At 43.3% G+C, this 17469-nt stretch overlaps 2 protein-coding genes across 6 annotated transcripts in view; one reads left to right on the top strand and one right to left on the bottom strand.

Moving 5' to 3' along the window:
• Window positions 1–17469, bottom strand: part of LOC131272743 (MOB kinase activator-like 2) — a 164969-nt gene that overhangs the window by 126257 nt on the left and 21243 nt on the right. The window lies entirely within an intron of this gene.
• LOC131272741 (protein enabled) overlaps window positions 1–17469 on the top strand; it is a 33801-nt gene that overhangs the window by 1412 nt on the left and 14920 nt on the right. For all 5 annotated transcript variants that reach the window (XM_058274585.1, XM_058274584.1, XM_058274583.1 and 2 more), the window contains exons 2-4: window positions 1498–2292; window positions 3772–4093; window positions 4789–5096. In XM_058274585.1, the coding sequence (XP_058130568.1) occupies window positions 2288–2292; window positions 3772–4093; window positions 4789–5096 (635 nt within the window). In that variant the 5' untranslated portion in view covers window positions 1498–2287. The remainder of the gene's footprint in view (window positions 1–1497; window positions 2293–3771; window positions 4094–4788; window positions 5097–17469) is intronic.

Below are 17469 nucleotides of genomic sequence, written 5' to 3'. Positions count from 1 at the left end.
GCATTTTATTTTATACTTGTTAGTATTTGGAAAAGAAAAAAAAATTACATATCATGTAGGATAGTCACAGTGGAATGGAAATACTGATCAAACAAATCAATTTTCCTATCCCTATGGACTTTGTTTTTCTCATTCAATACCATCGATGCTGAAATCATCTTTCAAGTGGTCTTCATCTCCCGTGTAGCAACATTGATGTTCTTTTCTTCTGAATCTAGCACTCTGCGCTTGCATCCACGCGGGGGTGCGTCTACTGTTCCAGTTGTGTTTGCGTCGAAAGATGGTGAGAAAAACAGGAAAAGGGAAATTTTGGTTTGGAAATTTTCTCCGCCAGACAGCGCATAAATTTGACCATTCAAATCGCTCAAAACAGCATCTTTCGGTTTGAAAAATGCCATTCGACAACGGATCCAACTGTGTTATTCACAAATTTACTAAAACACACCCGAATAGAATGGATTGCCATGGGTTGCTGGAATTTTCATTTTAGCACTGCACTTGAAATACTGGGTGCGGCATATAAGAATATAGGGAAAAAACGGTATAGGCGGTTGGTAAACAAAATCGTTTGGCAGGAAGTGCAAAAAAAAGACGACGTAATGAAAATCAAGGGAGAAAGAATGCATAAAGAAAGGAAAAGTGGAATAAACATTCTAGGCGTGTGGTTAATGGCATGCAATAAACTGCGAATCTGCGGAAAAGGTATGCGTTCGTTCGTGAAGTGTTTTCAGGGCAGTTTTGAACGTAAGCGAAACAGTGGTTTGTGAATTAATATTACGAAGAATTCGCAGTGTGTCCTTGTGCCTCTGTGAAAATGTGGAAAAGCTGACATACAATAGGCATAAAAGAAATATGTTGACGCACGAGTGTTATGCGTTTCCTACAACATCGTTGAGCAAAAGTTGTTCCTTCGTAAGTCATTCATTTCCGGCTAGCAAAGAAAAGTGGGCGTAATGCGCTGGCAGTGTCCTGTTTTGCCAGCGAGCGAGCCTGACCGGGTGTTGGTAGTAGCGCCGTGACCATCCCCTGACGGTTGCCTGTGTGCGTTCCGTATATCCCTTCGTAAAGGGACAACCAACGAAATACATGGCAAATCACGTGCACTGCAAAAGGATACCAGCGCTCGGTGCGGCGTTTGAGTGTGTGTTTGTGAGCGACCGCGCGCACCAAACGCAGCGCTAGCGTTGTGCGTGCGTGTGGGTGTATTAGAGTGTTTTGGTGTGTGTGTTTGTGCGTGTGGAAAAGGATACGATACCACTGGAGAGTGGAGTTTTGTAAATGTATACATCCCGAGACCTATCAACGCTGTCGGGAAAGGATCCTTGTGTTTTTCACTCTTATCGTGAGTTAAACTCACGGATCATTTCCCATTCGAGTACTTCTTTCTTTTTCCGGGTCTGTGATTTTATATTATCGTAAACCACCAACTCATCGCCAAGAGGGTGATGTTGTGTGGTTCGGATTTAAATAAATTGTGAAACACGTACCTCATTTCAGGCTGGGCACAGTGTGTGAGTTTGTGAGAGTAAAAAAAAGGTGTTTTATTTAGCAACAAAGTGACGTGTGATTTCGCATTGAAAGTTTTGTCGGTGGTGCACGCGATAGGGTGATTTTGCGTGGAATAGTGGAGCCCAATCACCGGGGCAGTACCTCGAGGATCTCCTGACGTTGGTCGGTGGCTGGGTTTTTCCCATTACTATCGCCCGGGAAACAGGGTTACTTTGGGGCGGAACCTCCAAAGCTGCATTTGGAAGGAAGTTAAGAGTGAGACCAAAACCGGGCCTGGCAGTCCTTGCGCCCATTCCAGCGGATTATTCGTCCTGCTGCCAGTATTTATCGGAGATTTGTATATGTGTGTGTTGTGTAACCGTGGTGCAAGTGATGTTCTGCTGAAATAAGTAGGCTGCGTTGTGGCAACGAAAACTAGCAGGAGCTGCTTTCGAATACACACACCACAGTGCTCTCCTGTTGCCAACATCGTAGCGTGCCGGCTGTTGTGTGTAGGGGTTCCCGAAAAGCAGCACCACCGTCGCAGCAGGAACAGGAGGTCCATCTCTTCCTGGCTTTCCAGCAAGGGAACAGGGCAGCCTACTGCGTCGATCTCGGCAGCCGTGCAGAATTTAGCAGCTGTCAGCTGTTGGGTCCCTCCTGATAGAAGCAGCAGCAGAAGGGCCGAAAGCCGGACAGGAGGACGCGCGAAAGCTAATAGAAGGAAGAGCGATAGAGAGAGAGAGAAAAGGATAAATAACAATCCCCAGAACAGTGGACAACAGCAACGGTCAAAAAGATGAGGTAAGTTTTGTGCGATTTAGCGGATTTTGTTAAATCTCCACAATGCTTCCAGCAAATTGGTCAACTACTTCCACCACCTTGGGTGTATGAAAAGCAGAAATAAATAGGGCGCCCAATTAGCCCGGTCCGACGACGGCGACCGGCCGACAGGACGATGACGCTGGGAAAAGTTTTTACGATTGCCGTACGAAAGCCCCCTCGGAACGCGGCCAAGAAAAGAAAACACGATGCGAAATGTAAACCCTCCGCTTCGGCTTTTATGGCGTTGTGAATGGATTTGGGTTTTATCGGTTCAATGACTGGCTGGTTGGCAATGCAAAATGGCTGTGTGTGTGTGTTTTATAGTTGTTTTTTACGTTCCTTTCGGCGCTCAAAAACGTTTGCACCTTTGATAAGGATTTTTCCGATCTAGTCCTATGTTGGGCACGTTGAATACTTATTTTATCTTAAAGCACAAACCTGGAATCATATATCTCTCATAATATCAGAACAGATGATGTCTTTAAATTAAAGATGTCTTTCATGTAAATTAAACATGACTTTTCCTCTCTTTTCCTTCACAAAATTATGTTTACGACGGATAGTAAAAGTATACAACAAACGTTTTGAGTCATCAAATTTTTCGTTGAGCCCAGGATGAATCATAACGCTTGTTCGTTGGAGTGTGCCTTTTTGCCCTCAATTCATTTTGCACGGTCCAGGATCGAACCCTCCTTCTATCAACCCTATGGCAAATGTGCCCTACACATCGTTTGCCATTTTTTTTTCCCGATCGGTGTGTTTGGACTTTTCGCGTACCCCACGATACAACACACCCGCCCGCCTGCATGTAACGGGCCCGAGACACAACACCCACTCGACAAGGGGACCTTCTGTAGGTCTGCTGTGTATGTTTTCGTCCACCGACGCATTCGGTGTGTTCACCCTTCGTCCTGCGTCCTCAGAGATGGAAGCAGTGCGGGTGCCGGTGCTGCAAGGCAACGTTGTCCTTGACAATAAAAAGCAATTACCGCTAAACGAGAGGAAATCGATTGGCCAAAGTGCGGAGAAGGGGACAGAACGCACCACGGGTTTGTTTGCAAAAAAAGGGGCACCATTTCCAAGGGTTCGCTTTCTGGGTTGGAGACAACCATTTGAAGATTGGTTGGAGGGGGAGTGCACATTAAAGTGTGAAATACTCACTCTTCCTGCGAAGCAACGCATCACACGAAGAAAGGTAAAGACATTTTCCAAAGGAAAAAAAATAATGCTTGCCGAGTTTCACTTGTAAGCGTGTGTTTATAATGGATTTTTTACTGGAGGTGAGAAGAATTTTAATTTGGTCCTGGTTTAATTCGATCAGGTTCTATGGAAATCCGTTTTGTTTCGATGTGAGTTTATTTCTACAACATTTTTAAATTAATCCCCGTCCAATACTGCCACAAAATGTAATTTGAGTACCACCCTTCAATGATGTAATTTTTCTTCTAACCCCTGCAGTGAACAAAGTATAATTGGTGCCCGGGCTTCGGTGATGGTGTACGACGACGTGCAGAAGAAGTGGATCCCGTCCGGCAGCTCGTCCGGCCTGAGCAAGGTGCAGATCTTCCACCATCAGCAGAACAACACGTTCCGCGTGGTGGGCCGGAAGCTGCAGGACCACGAGGTGGTCATCAACTGCTCGATCATCAAGGGTCTGAAGTACAACCAGGCCACCGCGACCTTTCACCAGTGGCGCGACTCGAAGTTCGTGTACGGTCTGAACTTTTCCAGCCCGCAGGATGCGGAAGCGTTCGCCCGTGCGATGATGCACGCCCTCGAAGTAAGTTTGCCGGTTTCGTGTTCGACGAAATTAACCGCATCCCGTTTGCTATAGGATAAATTTATTTTTAATTGAGTTAAAGTTGTAAACATGATTTAAAGGTTTTAATGTATTTATTGATTGTGAATGATGTTGGCGTGGTAAATTGTTTAACAAATTCTTGGCACCACGCAAAAGTTGTGTCATGTTCAAGATGCTAGTAAGGTAGTACATATGAAGCTAGGAGTCAAATGGTTAAAACCGAATTCGAAATCTAAAACGATGCTGAAATCGTCAAAACCTGTAGGAAACATTTAAGTTCGTTCAAATTGGCTTTAAAGCAAGTATATAGTAGCAGATAACGTTCGTTTTTAAATGTTTCTAAGATTTCATCATACCGTTTGTAAAAACACAGAAACCAAAACTGTTTCAGGACATTTTAAAAATCAATTGAAATTTACAACAAAATATAAATTTATAGAACATTCAGAAAGGCAGCGCAAATTAAGCATACCATGGCTCGTTTTATGCTATTGATTATGATATAGAACCGTTAACGCTAATTTAAAATCAGGGAATTTAAAGGCCTAGTGTTTTATTTTGGTATGCCCTTTGCTTGCTCTCTTCCGTCAGCGTTCACTAATCGCCGTTCAATATTTTCACTTTCTCCCGCCCCGACCCCGAACGATCAAAAATCGATCCGAAAACGAGCACAGGTCCTCAGCGGACGGGTGCCGCCACCGTCGGGCATGCAAACGACCAACCCGAACCCGAACCAGATGGCGGCGGCGTACGAGGAGGACATGGGCTACCGTACGATGACCCGCGAGGATGCGGCCATCATGCAGCAGCAGCAGCAAATGACCAGCCAGCCGCCGGGCGTGGGCCCCCCGCAGCCGCCCAACTCCATACCGGGCCCGGGCGGCGGCATCCTGTCGCCGCAGACGCCCACTTCACAAACGTTGCCATCGCAAGCCACCCAGCAGCAGCAGCAACAACAGCAGACACATCATCGTACGAATAGGTGAGTCCTTTCCTTCTGGACGAGCCGAGGGTTTGTGGAGTGTGTCCTTCAGCCGGACCGGGTTGGATGGTCCTCCTGTAGAATATTGAAGGGGCTGCTGTCATTCTGTCGGTTTTGCGAGCGCAATCAATCGAAAATGGATACCTTCCGACGGTGCGGGGAAGGTTGGCGATTATCCCGGGGGAGTCAGTGTTGTCCTTTTTTTTATTTATGTTGCCAATGCCAAAAGTAGGGACGTTTTGTGCTTCGTTTATATACAGTATCGCTGCTGTGTTTCGTGACTTATTTTTATAACGTTTATTAAGAGTATTCTTGTAGCATTGAATTTTAAACTTCAATAGCAGGAAAATACTGCATAAATAGAATTTTCCAATAACTGAGTCGAAAACAAAATTGCACAGAATCTGACAAAGATTTGTGTACCATGGAACTGTCCTTTCAAATCTCTCCAAACCCCGGGCGTGGTCCTGTTTAGCGTAGCGTGTCGTTGAAAGCAAGAAAGACATCGCCCTCCTCCAAGCTAAGAAGTTCGGCGTCGCTGCCTTGGTGTGGGAAAACTTCTAGGTGCACCGTCAGTTCTCGTACATGGTTCTCGTGCACGGCGCTTCTAGCGTTGTGTCGTACTCCTTCCGGACATTCCGTCGACGGTTTGGTGAAACCGAGGGAGAAATTGAAACCCCCACGACCATAAACTCCCAACTCTCTGTATGGCGCTTCTGGGTTTTCGTTTCGTGTTCCTTTTTTTTGTTGTCTTTGCCGCTCCAACTCCAGGAATATCTTGTACCAACACACGACGGTGCTATCCATCCGGAGCACAGGGGGAAGTTGCATCTCCATATCCAGCTCGCCATGGCATTCTCTACAGCGACAGGGGTGTTTTGTCGGATGCATATTTGTTCGTCCACACGCGTCTAATTGCAATCGGATGTTTTTTGGGGGGCGAAAGGGAATGACAGAGGGAGAAGCAAAACGCACGACGGTGCGTTCCTGTGCATTCTTGTGCATCTGCATATTTTTTAATGGTACGGTGTGTGCTTGCGCACAGCAATTTTATTGATGCGATCAACGCACGGAAATGGCAGCGAAAAATGGAGGCAAACCTCCTCCCCAGGGTACGGTGAATTATTGTAAGATAGCTGCTCACAATGCCAAACGTTGCTTAGCTCGGAGTAGTACAACCCGTTACGGTTGGTTTAATTGTGTTTAAAATATCAACTCCAGGAACCAATGGTGACTTTTGATTAATAATGCAACGAATGGCGCTGTTACACACTGTGTCCCATCACTTCCGGTTAAATTACAAATAAGCTTCAGCCCAAATCAGTATTATACGAGGTTTTTATTTGACGTAAATTCAATGTCAACAATCTTGTTGATTGTAAAAAGGGATGTTTTCGAATCAGTTAACTTAGGAATAAATCACATCCCGAATCAGTGCCGTTAGTGGTAGATCATTGGTTGACCTTAGTAAAATGTGAATAACCGGTAAAATATGCTATCTTAAAATGAAATGATCTGGTAAACTAAATCCTGATTCGGATTTTCTTTGGGTTTTCTTCGTTGCATCTACATTGTTGTCGAATTAAGATACCATTGTATTGCATGATGCATGAAGAACTACATAGTTTAGCACTAATTTCCGAAAATTTCCGGAAAAATTAATTTCACAATTCCTTTTTTCGCTTTTGGAAAATAACTACCTGTAATATTGTAATGTAATATTTGTTTCAGTGTAATTTTGATATTGCTTAGGTTTTTTAATGACACCTATTTGATGCCAACTGTCTCCTTGATTTAAAAAAAGAAAATTGTCCTTTTAATGCATACTTGATTGCAGAGTTTATCACTTCAACATACAGTCAACCTAAAATCACATAATTTATTTATTGGATTTACGTCATCAAATAAATCCAATACCACATTGTTGTTGGTAATGCAATAATAGCTATAAGAACTAATTGAGGATGGTTCCCCCCAGTCAAAGAATGGCCACAATCGGTCCACCGGGGAATGCATTGCTCGTTATTGATGCGGGCTGCTACTGTAAACCCAAACATAACGCCACAAAGCAATATTGTATCGTCTGTCGGGGCCGGTGGCGGTGGCAGATAGTGAGACAGCTCAACCGGAACCGGAACACAACACGCTCTTGCACGCACCGAAGCGGCTGCGGGGGTAAGGAAGGGCCAAGAAGAAAGGGGGTATCGGTGTAATCGTTTTATTTGTGTTACACGCTTCGTGGAGAAGGCCTTCACCGGCAGGAAGTGAAGGCGAGAAAGTGCCTTTCAAGGCTGCATCAAGCTGTGCCGCCGCTTTGGCGACTCCCGGGGGCGACTTTCTTTGCAACACACTCAGCATCAGTCCGAGTCCGCCTTTCCGTCTACTTAGTATTCATCATCTTGCCCTCGGTACAACGGTAGTTTTCAATTATGATTGAATTGTGAAGGGAACGGCGGTACCGTTTCAGTATTGCCTTGCCTTCTCATCCCTTGCTTGTTCCGCTTTCAGAACCGAAAGTGCTCTGGAGTGGGTGTTGGGTGGTAAAGTGGCGATTCCCGGATTATTCTGGTAAATTGTTATGTTCATCCAATGCAGAAAGGTGCAGGAGGTGATAACCTTTGGGTGCGAAATCAAGCGTCATAAAAAATAAAATGAAAGGCAACAGAAGCAATCCGGCTTGATTAGATGCATGTTGTCTTTTTTTTTTTTTTTTGTTCGGAGTTCGATTTTCGATTTGGGGAGAACTTCCTAACCTTCTGAGTGTTTTAGAGAAGATCCTAACATTCCAGAGATTCTTCAGATAAATATATTTTTGAGACAACCAGTACCCAACAAACTATATTCTTTTCATTTCGTTGAGGTATGAGATATCAACTCGTTAGTACAAAATTGGGCAAAGTCCAGACGGACATAACGATCTGGTAGAATGTCCCTTGCGAGTCACACTGTGGACCATGGCGCTAGGCTAGACGACTTGCATCCTTCAATTGCTGTCGTTTTGAAGATACCGCCCGAGGGTGAGGATGCTTTTGCATAGTCCGTGATGGTCTGTGGTCAGCGAAACAAGCGAAATAAATTGGAAATCCGTCGTCAACGGTCAAGTACTGGTCTATGACACTGGAATTACGAGAACCGGATCATCTTGTCTGGGGTAATACTATTCATTTGTCTTTCTCTCTTTTTTTTTGGAGGGTGGTCTGTCCTTCAATCACAACAGTGCAATTCTTCCATTCGTCGTTCCCTACTCTATCTGATTCCGTGTATTGCGAAGAGGATGCGCTTGTGCGCATTGGCCGCGATAAGGACTCGTGTTAGTTTTTTTATCGCAAGTTCCACCCCGCCTTTGGTATGAGTTCCCCCCCATTGTGCACTTGCCGGCGGTATCTTTGAGGTTTCCCCTATAAGTCTAGTCGCGTACTCTTATCAAAATTATAAGTCACTTCTTTTCCTCCCTCCCCGGGGATCTTTCTTTTTCATGGCAAGAAACTTTTTTATGCTACAAAGAAGAGAGGCTGCAGTGAACCATCCTTCGGCGACAACCAACCGAAGGGGATCATTGAACCTTCAACTTATCGCTAACTACGTAGATCTTCTAGCTTCCGACCGGGACGCCTCCGGGCCAGACATATGAGCGTTCGCGTTCTCCCGACACGAAAAATGCTGATGCTGCACTTCTTCACATTTGCTTCACATCTTCTTCTCCGGCGCGCACTATGGTTCGCCGAAGCTGAATGGGAAATTGATACGATGAGACACTTACCGACATTTCCCTGTCGGGACGGGCCGCGACGGTTCCTGGGTGGTGTGTGGTGAAAGTAATCTTTGCTCGCGGAAGCAAGGAAGCGCCGAAACGGTAGTAAGGTTTCATCACAAATCTTAACCGCGTGGTGAAGCCGCGGTGCAGCGATGCACTTGATACCCTTGAGAGGAAGAAAAACGTTCCATTCGACGCAGAGGGGTTTGATGATTGATCGTAGAAATTAGAGCATACACACACACACTATGTATGGTGTCTCCTATCTAGCTTACTTTCAAGAGGGGACAATGGACGGAACTTGCTTTTATGTGTGTTAGCAAATGCGTTGTGCTCTACGAGTTCTATCTATGATCCATCTAAGATAGGATGAAAGGACGTCGTATTCTGTTTAATCTTATACTTTATATAAGATTTATCTCCTTCTCTTCTACTTCTTGGTGTCGATCATTACTTAATTGATTTCGTTCAAGTTAATGGAGTTATCACTAGGGTTGTGCCTTATGAATCTTTATGCAAGATTCATTCGTATGAATCTTTCACCTAAGATTCGTTCAGATTGATTCATGAATCTTTTGGGTTTCGAATCTTCAAACGTTGATGAATCCTTCAAAACCTTAATGAATCTTCATGAATCTTTCATGGATCATTCACGAATGTTGATGATTCCTTGTTTGGCGATGATCATGGACCAAAAACACAAAAAAGGGATCTTTCTACATTTTTGTTCTTCAGTTTTCTGTTGTTTTGGGACTTTGGGATCAATGAATGTCTCAATTAAAGAATTAAAAATCTCTAAAATGCAAAGAATCATTCAGATTCATGAATCTGAATCGGAATAACACAACTCTAGTTATCACACGGTAGAGCATGTCTATTATGCTGCTGTTTTTGGTTTCTTACAACATATTTATTCTACTGTTTGGATTAAGCATAAGCATAAAGCCTCGTGCGCGCACAAAAAAAGACCATATGCTCATCTCGTTACACATGCGTGTCTTCACTTACGCAACGCGTGCGCCGTGTGTATCAGTAAGCGTGTCCGCGGCGTAAGTGAATTATGCAGATTCGTTTTGTACAGAAATTTCCAGCAAAATCGGGCATCGGGCAAAAACCAACCGCAATTTTCACTCCGCCTCCTCTTATTACACCCTCTTTCAACATCGATCCTGCTGATCGGTGCTGCTCGCGTACTACGCACACGCAGCTAATCAGCATACAATCAACTCTTTCGTGGTCTGCTGCTTTCGAACCATCATGTGGAGGTGGAGGCTCGAGCGCGCGTACATGAGCATATACTTGGTGGCACAGTGGCCTGGTTATGCTGTGAATGCGCTATCGTACCGGACCGGAAGCCATGAATGGGAGGGTCGAGGGAATCATAATTTTCAATGAATTCATGGTCAATGGTTTTTTTTACCCCGCCCCCCTAACGTTTGGTTTTGGGGTTTCATTCGGCAATCGCAGTGGCAGTGTCCTTGAATTTTACGATTTCTTGTCGTGTATTATTTTTTTTCTTTTCGTGTGCGTAAAACATGCAAATTTGCCTTCTCATAGGACCTAATAATTCCCGGCGAAGCATTATTGGGTGTTGGCAATTCCCGTGGCAAATGGAACCGACACATCAAGCGAGCTTCCTTGGGGATGATGCGTGATCAATATCATTAACATTCTGTCGCCGCACAGCGTGTCACCAAGCGTCCAGGGAGTGTCGCACGCCGCAGCTTACGCAATTTGAGACACGCGCTAAATTTTTAATTTTTGGAAGTAAGTTTTTGTTGTTTCAATATCTTCATAGGCGTAGATGGGAATCTTCATGATTATTTTCTTTTTTTCTGTATTTTTTAATTTCTTCATTATTTTTTTTTACTCCTAATCGGAAATATCTTGAATACTTTGATACACGCATTTTTACAGTTTTCCAGTATGTTGTACATTGCTACACATTTTTGGATGGCATTAACATTTTTAGATAAGATTATGTTTTGCTATTATTAGTGATACGATTATTATGCGAGTACGAAGGCGAAAGCAAAAGTACTCGCATATCAGTCCCATCCCATAGCATCATTTGTTTACCTTGCACGTCAAAACATTGATGTTCGGGTTTTCATTCCATACGGATGTTTGCACTTCAACTGTGACTAATTCGTTAAATACGCTTGAATTACATCCATTTGTTATTTATTTTAAATACTTTACATTACAAAATCATCAAAGTTTGAAACACTATGAATTATCTTTTATTAATGTAAAGAAATCATATCTGGGACTGTCATGAGGGGAACTTTCAATATGGTACGCAGTCAATTGGGTATTTTTTCACATTTGTTTTTTGAAAATATATTGAAAATGTACATTAGTCACGGGGCTTACTCAAAAGTGATGAAAAGTCAAATGGAACTGATATGAAAGTATGGGCAATATTGCTTTAGGACAAAATCAATCATACAAAACCAAGAAGGTGCATATATGTTTTTTTCGACGTATATATTTCCAATACACACAAAACACTTGTATAATTTTTGTTTCTTCCACCCTCACACTGTTTTATATAACCACTAGAGACTCCCTTTTGGTCTGCATAGTTTTTTTTGTCTCGTTCCCTAACGAAAAGTTTCATCAATTATGTTAGTATCGAGCAAACTGCAGCTGCAATTCATCGTTTACAGTTGTGGGTGTGCCGATCGGGTGTAGCGGAAACACTATCCAAGTCTTTGAGTGGAAGTTCGGCTACCACCACCCTAACTGCAGTCCTCAATGTCTCTAGGGTTAAAACTACCAAAAACAAATAGGAACGAAAGGAAACGGCAAGGCAAGGGTCATATACGTATGTAGGTGAGGCACGTGTGTATGTACCAGCCCGGTTCTTCGTCCTTACCAGACTGTTTTTTTTTTATCAGACTTGAGTGCACACAGGAAAACAAGACCACGCCACGGTGCGGTGGTTGTAAATGCGCATTTCGGTGTGGCGGTGCAATGTGTGTAATAGGAGTTGATGAACTAGTTTTTCGTTTTGTTCTCATACACCAGTTTTTATTTGCCCTGCCCATTCACACTAATTGCCCCCTCCTCGGCCAGTGTTTGTGTTGTTTACCACTGTTTGTACAACACTTTCTTCCGGTTCTCGTTGTTTTTTCCCGCTTTTCGTGGTCAGATAACCATTGCGAGAGGAGAAATTGTTGGACATCGATCCGGGTGTAGGCTAAATTAATTGGACGATCAAACACTCACTAGAAGTGTGAAATGAAACCTAGTACTTAATGGAAAAAGTGCTATCATTTAAGTATACCAATAGGGAGATTGATGAGTACAGTAAATTATCTTCTGCGATCATATTTTCCATAGAACAAGCGCGATCGTAATGTGTTATTGCGTCACAAATTGACTTGCTTTCGTCAGCATTGTGACAGTCCTCGATCGATGCTTTAGTGAAGCTACCGAAATTGAATCACAACCAATTAGGATTAATTTGTCGTGGCACCCGACATCGATTCGTCGATATGTTGAGTAAGGGTCCGTTCCTCTGTCGGTAATCGAAGTTTGATGTTGACATTCCATAACGCTGACTCAATCGAAAGTTATTTATTAGTTTCTTAAACATGGAAGGGGCGAAGGAACTGCTACTGTGGACACTTTATTTCAATTGAAGTGTGTTTATAAGTAGCTCGTGTCGGAAATGTAGTATAATTTAGATGGATTCGGGTTGGGTTCATTCCCTCTAAACTATCCCTAAGTAAACGCCAACATTCACTACAACTGGAAAAGGAAGAAACAAATTTACATCCAACCATGGACACAAAAAACAGGTTCACTTGTACGGAAAGAGGGGCATTACTTCCAGGCTGAGTGGATTATCTTCCGCTTTTCCACTCCACACGCCCGTGTTACTGCCCTGCCCTCGGTGGAGATGCTAGATACCGTCGCGCCCCATCTCATGGTCCTCGTCGTGTGTCAATGCGCCAGAAGTGTTGATTGAAAAATTAGCCCTTCACGCGACTCTCGAACAATGCGCCCGTTTGTGTGCCAGCCCCGTTTTCCCACCCCCCGGTTTGCCCCCTTACCTCTTGCCAGACGGTGGCGGTAGTAGTGTCTTATCATCGCATCATGCCGTATCGTCATTATCTTCGTAACAGCGCGAAAGCGGCGCAAATGGTTGCGGGCGCTTTTCTTCCTTCCGTTTGCCGGGGAAGGGACGGGGAAAATGGGTGTTGTAAATTGGTATGTGTTTTTCACAGAAACCTACATGGTTTTTATTTCCTTATAACTCTTGTGATGCGAAACTAAAAGGTAACTAGTCGCTGTAAATTATTTTTCAAAACGATAGCAAAGCATAGCAATACGCAGAAGTGACAGAAATTCCAACTCTCGCTATCTATTTACTTTTATAGTGTAACAACTATTTGTTTGCTAGTTTAGTTCATAATTTTCTTAACGCCAGAACCATCGGAAAACTCATTTTGACTGGTCAGGTACTTTTTCAATCACATTTATTTCTTAAGGTTGAACAATTCTACCAAATGTTAATGCATGACTTTCACAGATCCAATTGAATGTTAATTTTTATGTATTTCAAAATAAAATTTTCGTTTCGTTTTAGTATAAATTTCAAATTTTTTTATGTCTCTTTTGATACCAATGATCTCTGAATGCTGCTATATTGTTAAAAAAAATCTTTTAAAAAACACAGATTGTTGTGATTATTTTATTTTTTTATTTTTATTTTACCAGTCAATGTTTTTTTTTTAAAGTGAAAGCATAGAGAATCTAATAATATAAATTAAAAAAATAGTTTGTACAGTATTGTGTGGGAAATTCTAAAATTTATTATTTCACTTTTCTTTTTTCGTTTTCATTTATTATTTGCACTGATGATTCTTTGTTCGGTCCATCTAATTGAAAACATAGAAAGGAGGATGTTATAAATGAAGATCTTTAGGCCGATTGCATACACTACATAACACGTGGCGAACAGGTGAGGGTGGGTTGAAAGTGAGACTCATTACGATTAATTTGTAACAAAACCCAACCCGTGGGATAGAGGTGAACGTGCCAAGCGTGTACTTTTTCCCATGCTTGTGACGCCGACACGCGGACTTGTCGATGATAACGCGGATCACAACAAAACATAACAACTGCATAACGTACCCTCCCCACACGCCAATTGCGGTTGCGGCATTTGTTTTCCTCTACTCTTTCTGTCGATGCTGATGTCTTGTGCGCGACGATTAGAAACATGGCTTCGGGAAGACGGAGAGACGAAGAAAAGAGCGTATGAAATGTGTGGCATGTTTCGAATGGTGCAGAGGTGGCCACATACAAACTCATAAATCCCCCGCTCGGGTGGAGAAAAGAGAAACGGGCGTGGAGGGGAAAAAAAAGTCCGGGACCGTAATTGACGTTTCACCATCTTCATCATCATGTGGGCGAGGGAGAGCTGGGTGGGGGAGCCCATTGGAATGTACTATTCGAGGCATCTTTTATTTTTGTTCTTTCTCAGGGAAGCGCCCATCGGCGAAAGTATTTCGATGGTTTATGGGGAGAGGAGAGGGGCCCCATTCCAGACCGATTGCGTGAAGAAACTATTTCTTCATTTCGCGCCGAGAGGGTGATTGCGGAGGGGGGAGCAGACGAGAGGAAGGAGAGGCAGTAATTAAAATGGCGCTAATCGCGATACGATCGCGCGGGGTCGTATCGGCTTCTGTGTTATGCGGCCCCCCCCGGCATTCGAAGCCTGTGCGAGCGATGTCGATAATTAATAGAAATGCGATGCATTTACGACGACGAGCCAAAGGAGAAAAGTAAAGTGAAACAAGGAAGACATTATGATCCATTCGGGGCCAGATTATGGTGCAATTTCATGTATGCTTTGAGATTTTTTTTGGTGATTAGCTTTCAAAATCTGCCGTTTTCATCAGCAGCATCTAAAGACGTGTGTACTTTACAACTTTAGAAGGTTGATGCAACATAAAAGGTAACCTTAAATCATTGTAACAAATTGGAGTTTTAAATTCTCCTTATATTCTTTTTTTCTAATTCCTAATTCCGGGTTCCTACCAACTAAACCAATTGCATTAAGTTGGACATATAAGTGGTTTGAGTCCTCTCCGTTTTTGTTCTTTCTTCTCATCATCGTCAAGTCTGTTCGGGGTATACCAAAGGTTATTCTTATTCTTCCTGTCTTATGAACTTCCTGCCCTTGTGATCCGAACAAATATGGGCCCGGATATTCGATTACTCGGCTGCTTAATAATTTTTCTATCGACTCAGGGAGCCCAGGGAACAAATTGAGCAAAAAGAACCCATGCCTCAATACCACCACAAACGAGATCCTTTGACCTTTTGCCTGACCGAATCGCTAAGGATGCTCGGTTTGATCTTATTAAGTGTCCTATCGGAAGTTTGTTTTTGTATTGTGCCATCACACTCTCGGACGTTTTCCTCCGCCACTGATTTCCAGCAAACCATTTATAGTACAACGGGTAGCAAATTATTTTGCTTCCCTACTAGAAGACCACACAGCAACACCATTTATGCCTTTGATCCAGGAGTGGGCGTGTGGACAATTGAGATGATGAATTTAAAGCGAGCGAACGGCCAAACGGCGAATGATTTATCACGAGCCACGAACCAACCACCATCCCAAATACATACAAACACACACACATACCACCCTCGCTATCTAGCGCCCACGCACCGCATCATCGCGGGGCACACGGGCTGTCTTCCGCCTTTTTTGTCCGGCAAACAACAAACGGTCCCCGGGATACCACAATTAAAATGGTTTAAAAAAGGCGACACTAGCTTGGCCGCGGGTGGAGAAAAAGAGTTGGGTGGGGGTGAAAAAGAAGATTAAGTCGCCCCAAACGGACGGAACCCGAAACAATCGCGTAAAGATGCGATGACACAGATTCCGGAAGCTCGTGCATTTTCCTTTTCCCGCGCGAGAACGAAAACTTGGTTGGTGGAGGGACAAGGGGTGGCCCTCCACTCATTACTCACTTCGATGGGAGAGTTAACCCTTGGATGGGCAAGGTTTCTTCGGCGTTAAATAGGATAGTTTGGCCAGAATAGAGTTGTAACCAAGCTAAGGTGAACTAATTTAAATAATCAGACAATATTTCTTCTATATTTTCTCATGTCGATTTTCTCGTTTCGAGCGTTTTTAGCTATGTTTGTTAATTTGTTATGAAAATCTAGCATATAAAAAATTTACATTCGATTTGTAAATATGATTTTTTACTTTTCTACCAAAATGGAAAATAGATGGAAGCAAAATCTCAAATAGACACAAAACTCACATCATATTGTATACTTCATTTGTCAAAAAATGATGAAAACAGGGTTAAATTATACTGTTGATTAAATCTCACTTACTGTATTATATTTAAAACTTATTTCATCTTAGAAAAGAGTATCGATTTAAATTTACTTAGGTGCGTTTGTCCGGGTTCTACCTATAAATACATTTTCCGATCGAATGATCGTCTGTTCTTCAATTATTTATACACTTACACTTAGTTCGTTGGCATCGAACACCATGCGCACCAAAGGGTTCGGTGAGAGCTTTCCTTCGAGTGTGGGAAGAGTGCTTGCTTGAATGAATCAAGCCAGACTAAGGGCCCCCTGTCGCGTTGTGCCGCTTCAGCTGTTTGTTTGCAGTGCAGTTCTGCTCCATTATGCCCGGACTATCCCTCGGGCCGGCTACCTACCAGCCTGCCCGGCTGTTCAAACTGGGTTGCGCCATAGCCGCTGGGCTGATGCCTCCCCTTGTCCTCCCTGGCGCACCGAAACCCTTGACCGACACCGGAAGTGGACCACTTAAGTGGAGGGTAATGAACATCGCGACGCACTGGAAAAATGGACCCAGGGCTTCGGCTTTTCGCTGTCTTTTTATCCTTCTCCCCATTGCTTTGTTTCTACTCTCTACCACAGTTTCCTCCACTGTTGGTTCCGAGATTGTTGCTTCCGAGCGTTGATTGCCGCAATGCCCAGCGCAATAATATCCCGCGGTTTGGACAGTGTGCACCACCCCGCGTTGGTTCTTGGTTTTATGTCATTGTGAGGAGCTTATAAAGACTTTCTTCTGCTCCCTTTCTCTCCCTTTTTAACGCTGTTTTCCCAAAAGATGGGCGAAAAACTGCATCCGAGGGTGCTCTAATTCTGTGCGCTGTGACTTTGTAACATTGGTCCTATGTTGAGATCTGGGTGTATGGTAAGATAATGGAAGCCATCCTCTTCTCGACGGGATGACACTATAACCCTGACTTACTTAACCCATTTTCGCACATGCAACATTGTAAAGCAAGTGATTGTGGTTGGAGATTGACGACTAGCCTTAGCTATAAAAAAAAGGTTAAACAGCATGAAGCAATTAAACTCACTAGCGCTAAAAGAAGCCTTTGTTTAGGATGTTCTTTAGTATGTTTGTATTTCTACTTTCCGGTGGTAATGATGGTAGAATCCAATTGTTCATAAAATAGTGTAATAGTCCTACATTTTCCATGCTGAAGGGTACGGGAAACGAAGCGTAATCGTGTAATTCCGCTGCTCAATCTGTCAAAAAGAATTATGGCTTTCATACCATATAATCGGATGTGTAATCTTGTCAAAACGTAA

The sequence above is a fragment of the Anopheles coustani genome, chromosome 3 (assembly GCF_943734705.1).
Source record: "Anopheles coustani chromosome 3, idAnoCousDA_361_x.2, whole genome shotgun sequence".
Taxonomy (NCBI): domain Eukaryota; kingdom Metazoa; phylum Arthropoda; class Insecta; order Diptera; family Culicidae; genus Anopheles; species Anopheles coustani.
This window is presented reverse-complemented; position numbering and strand designations above follow the sequence as displayed.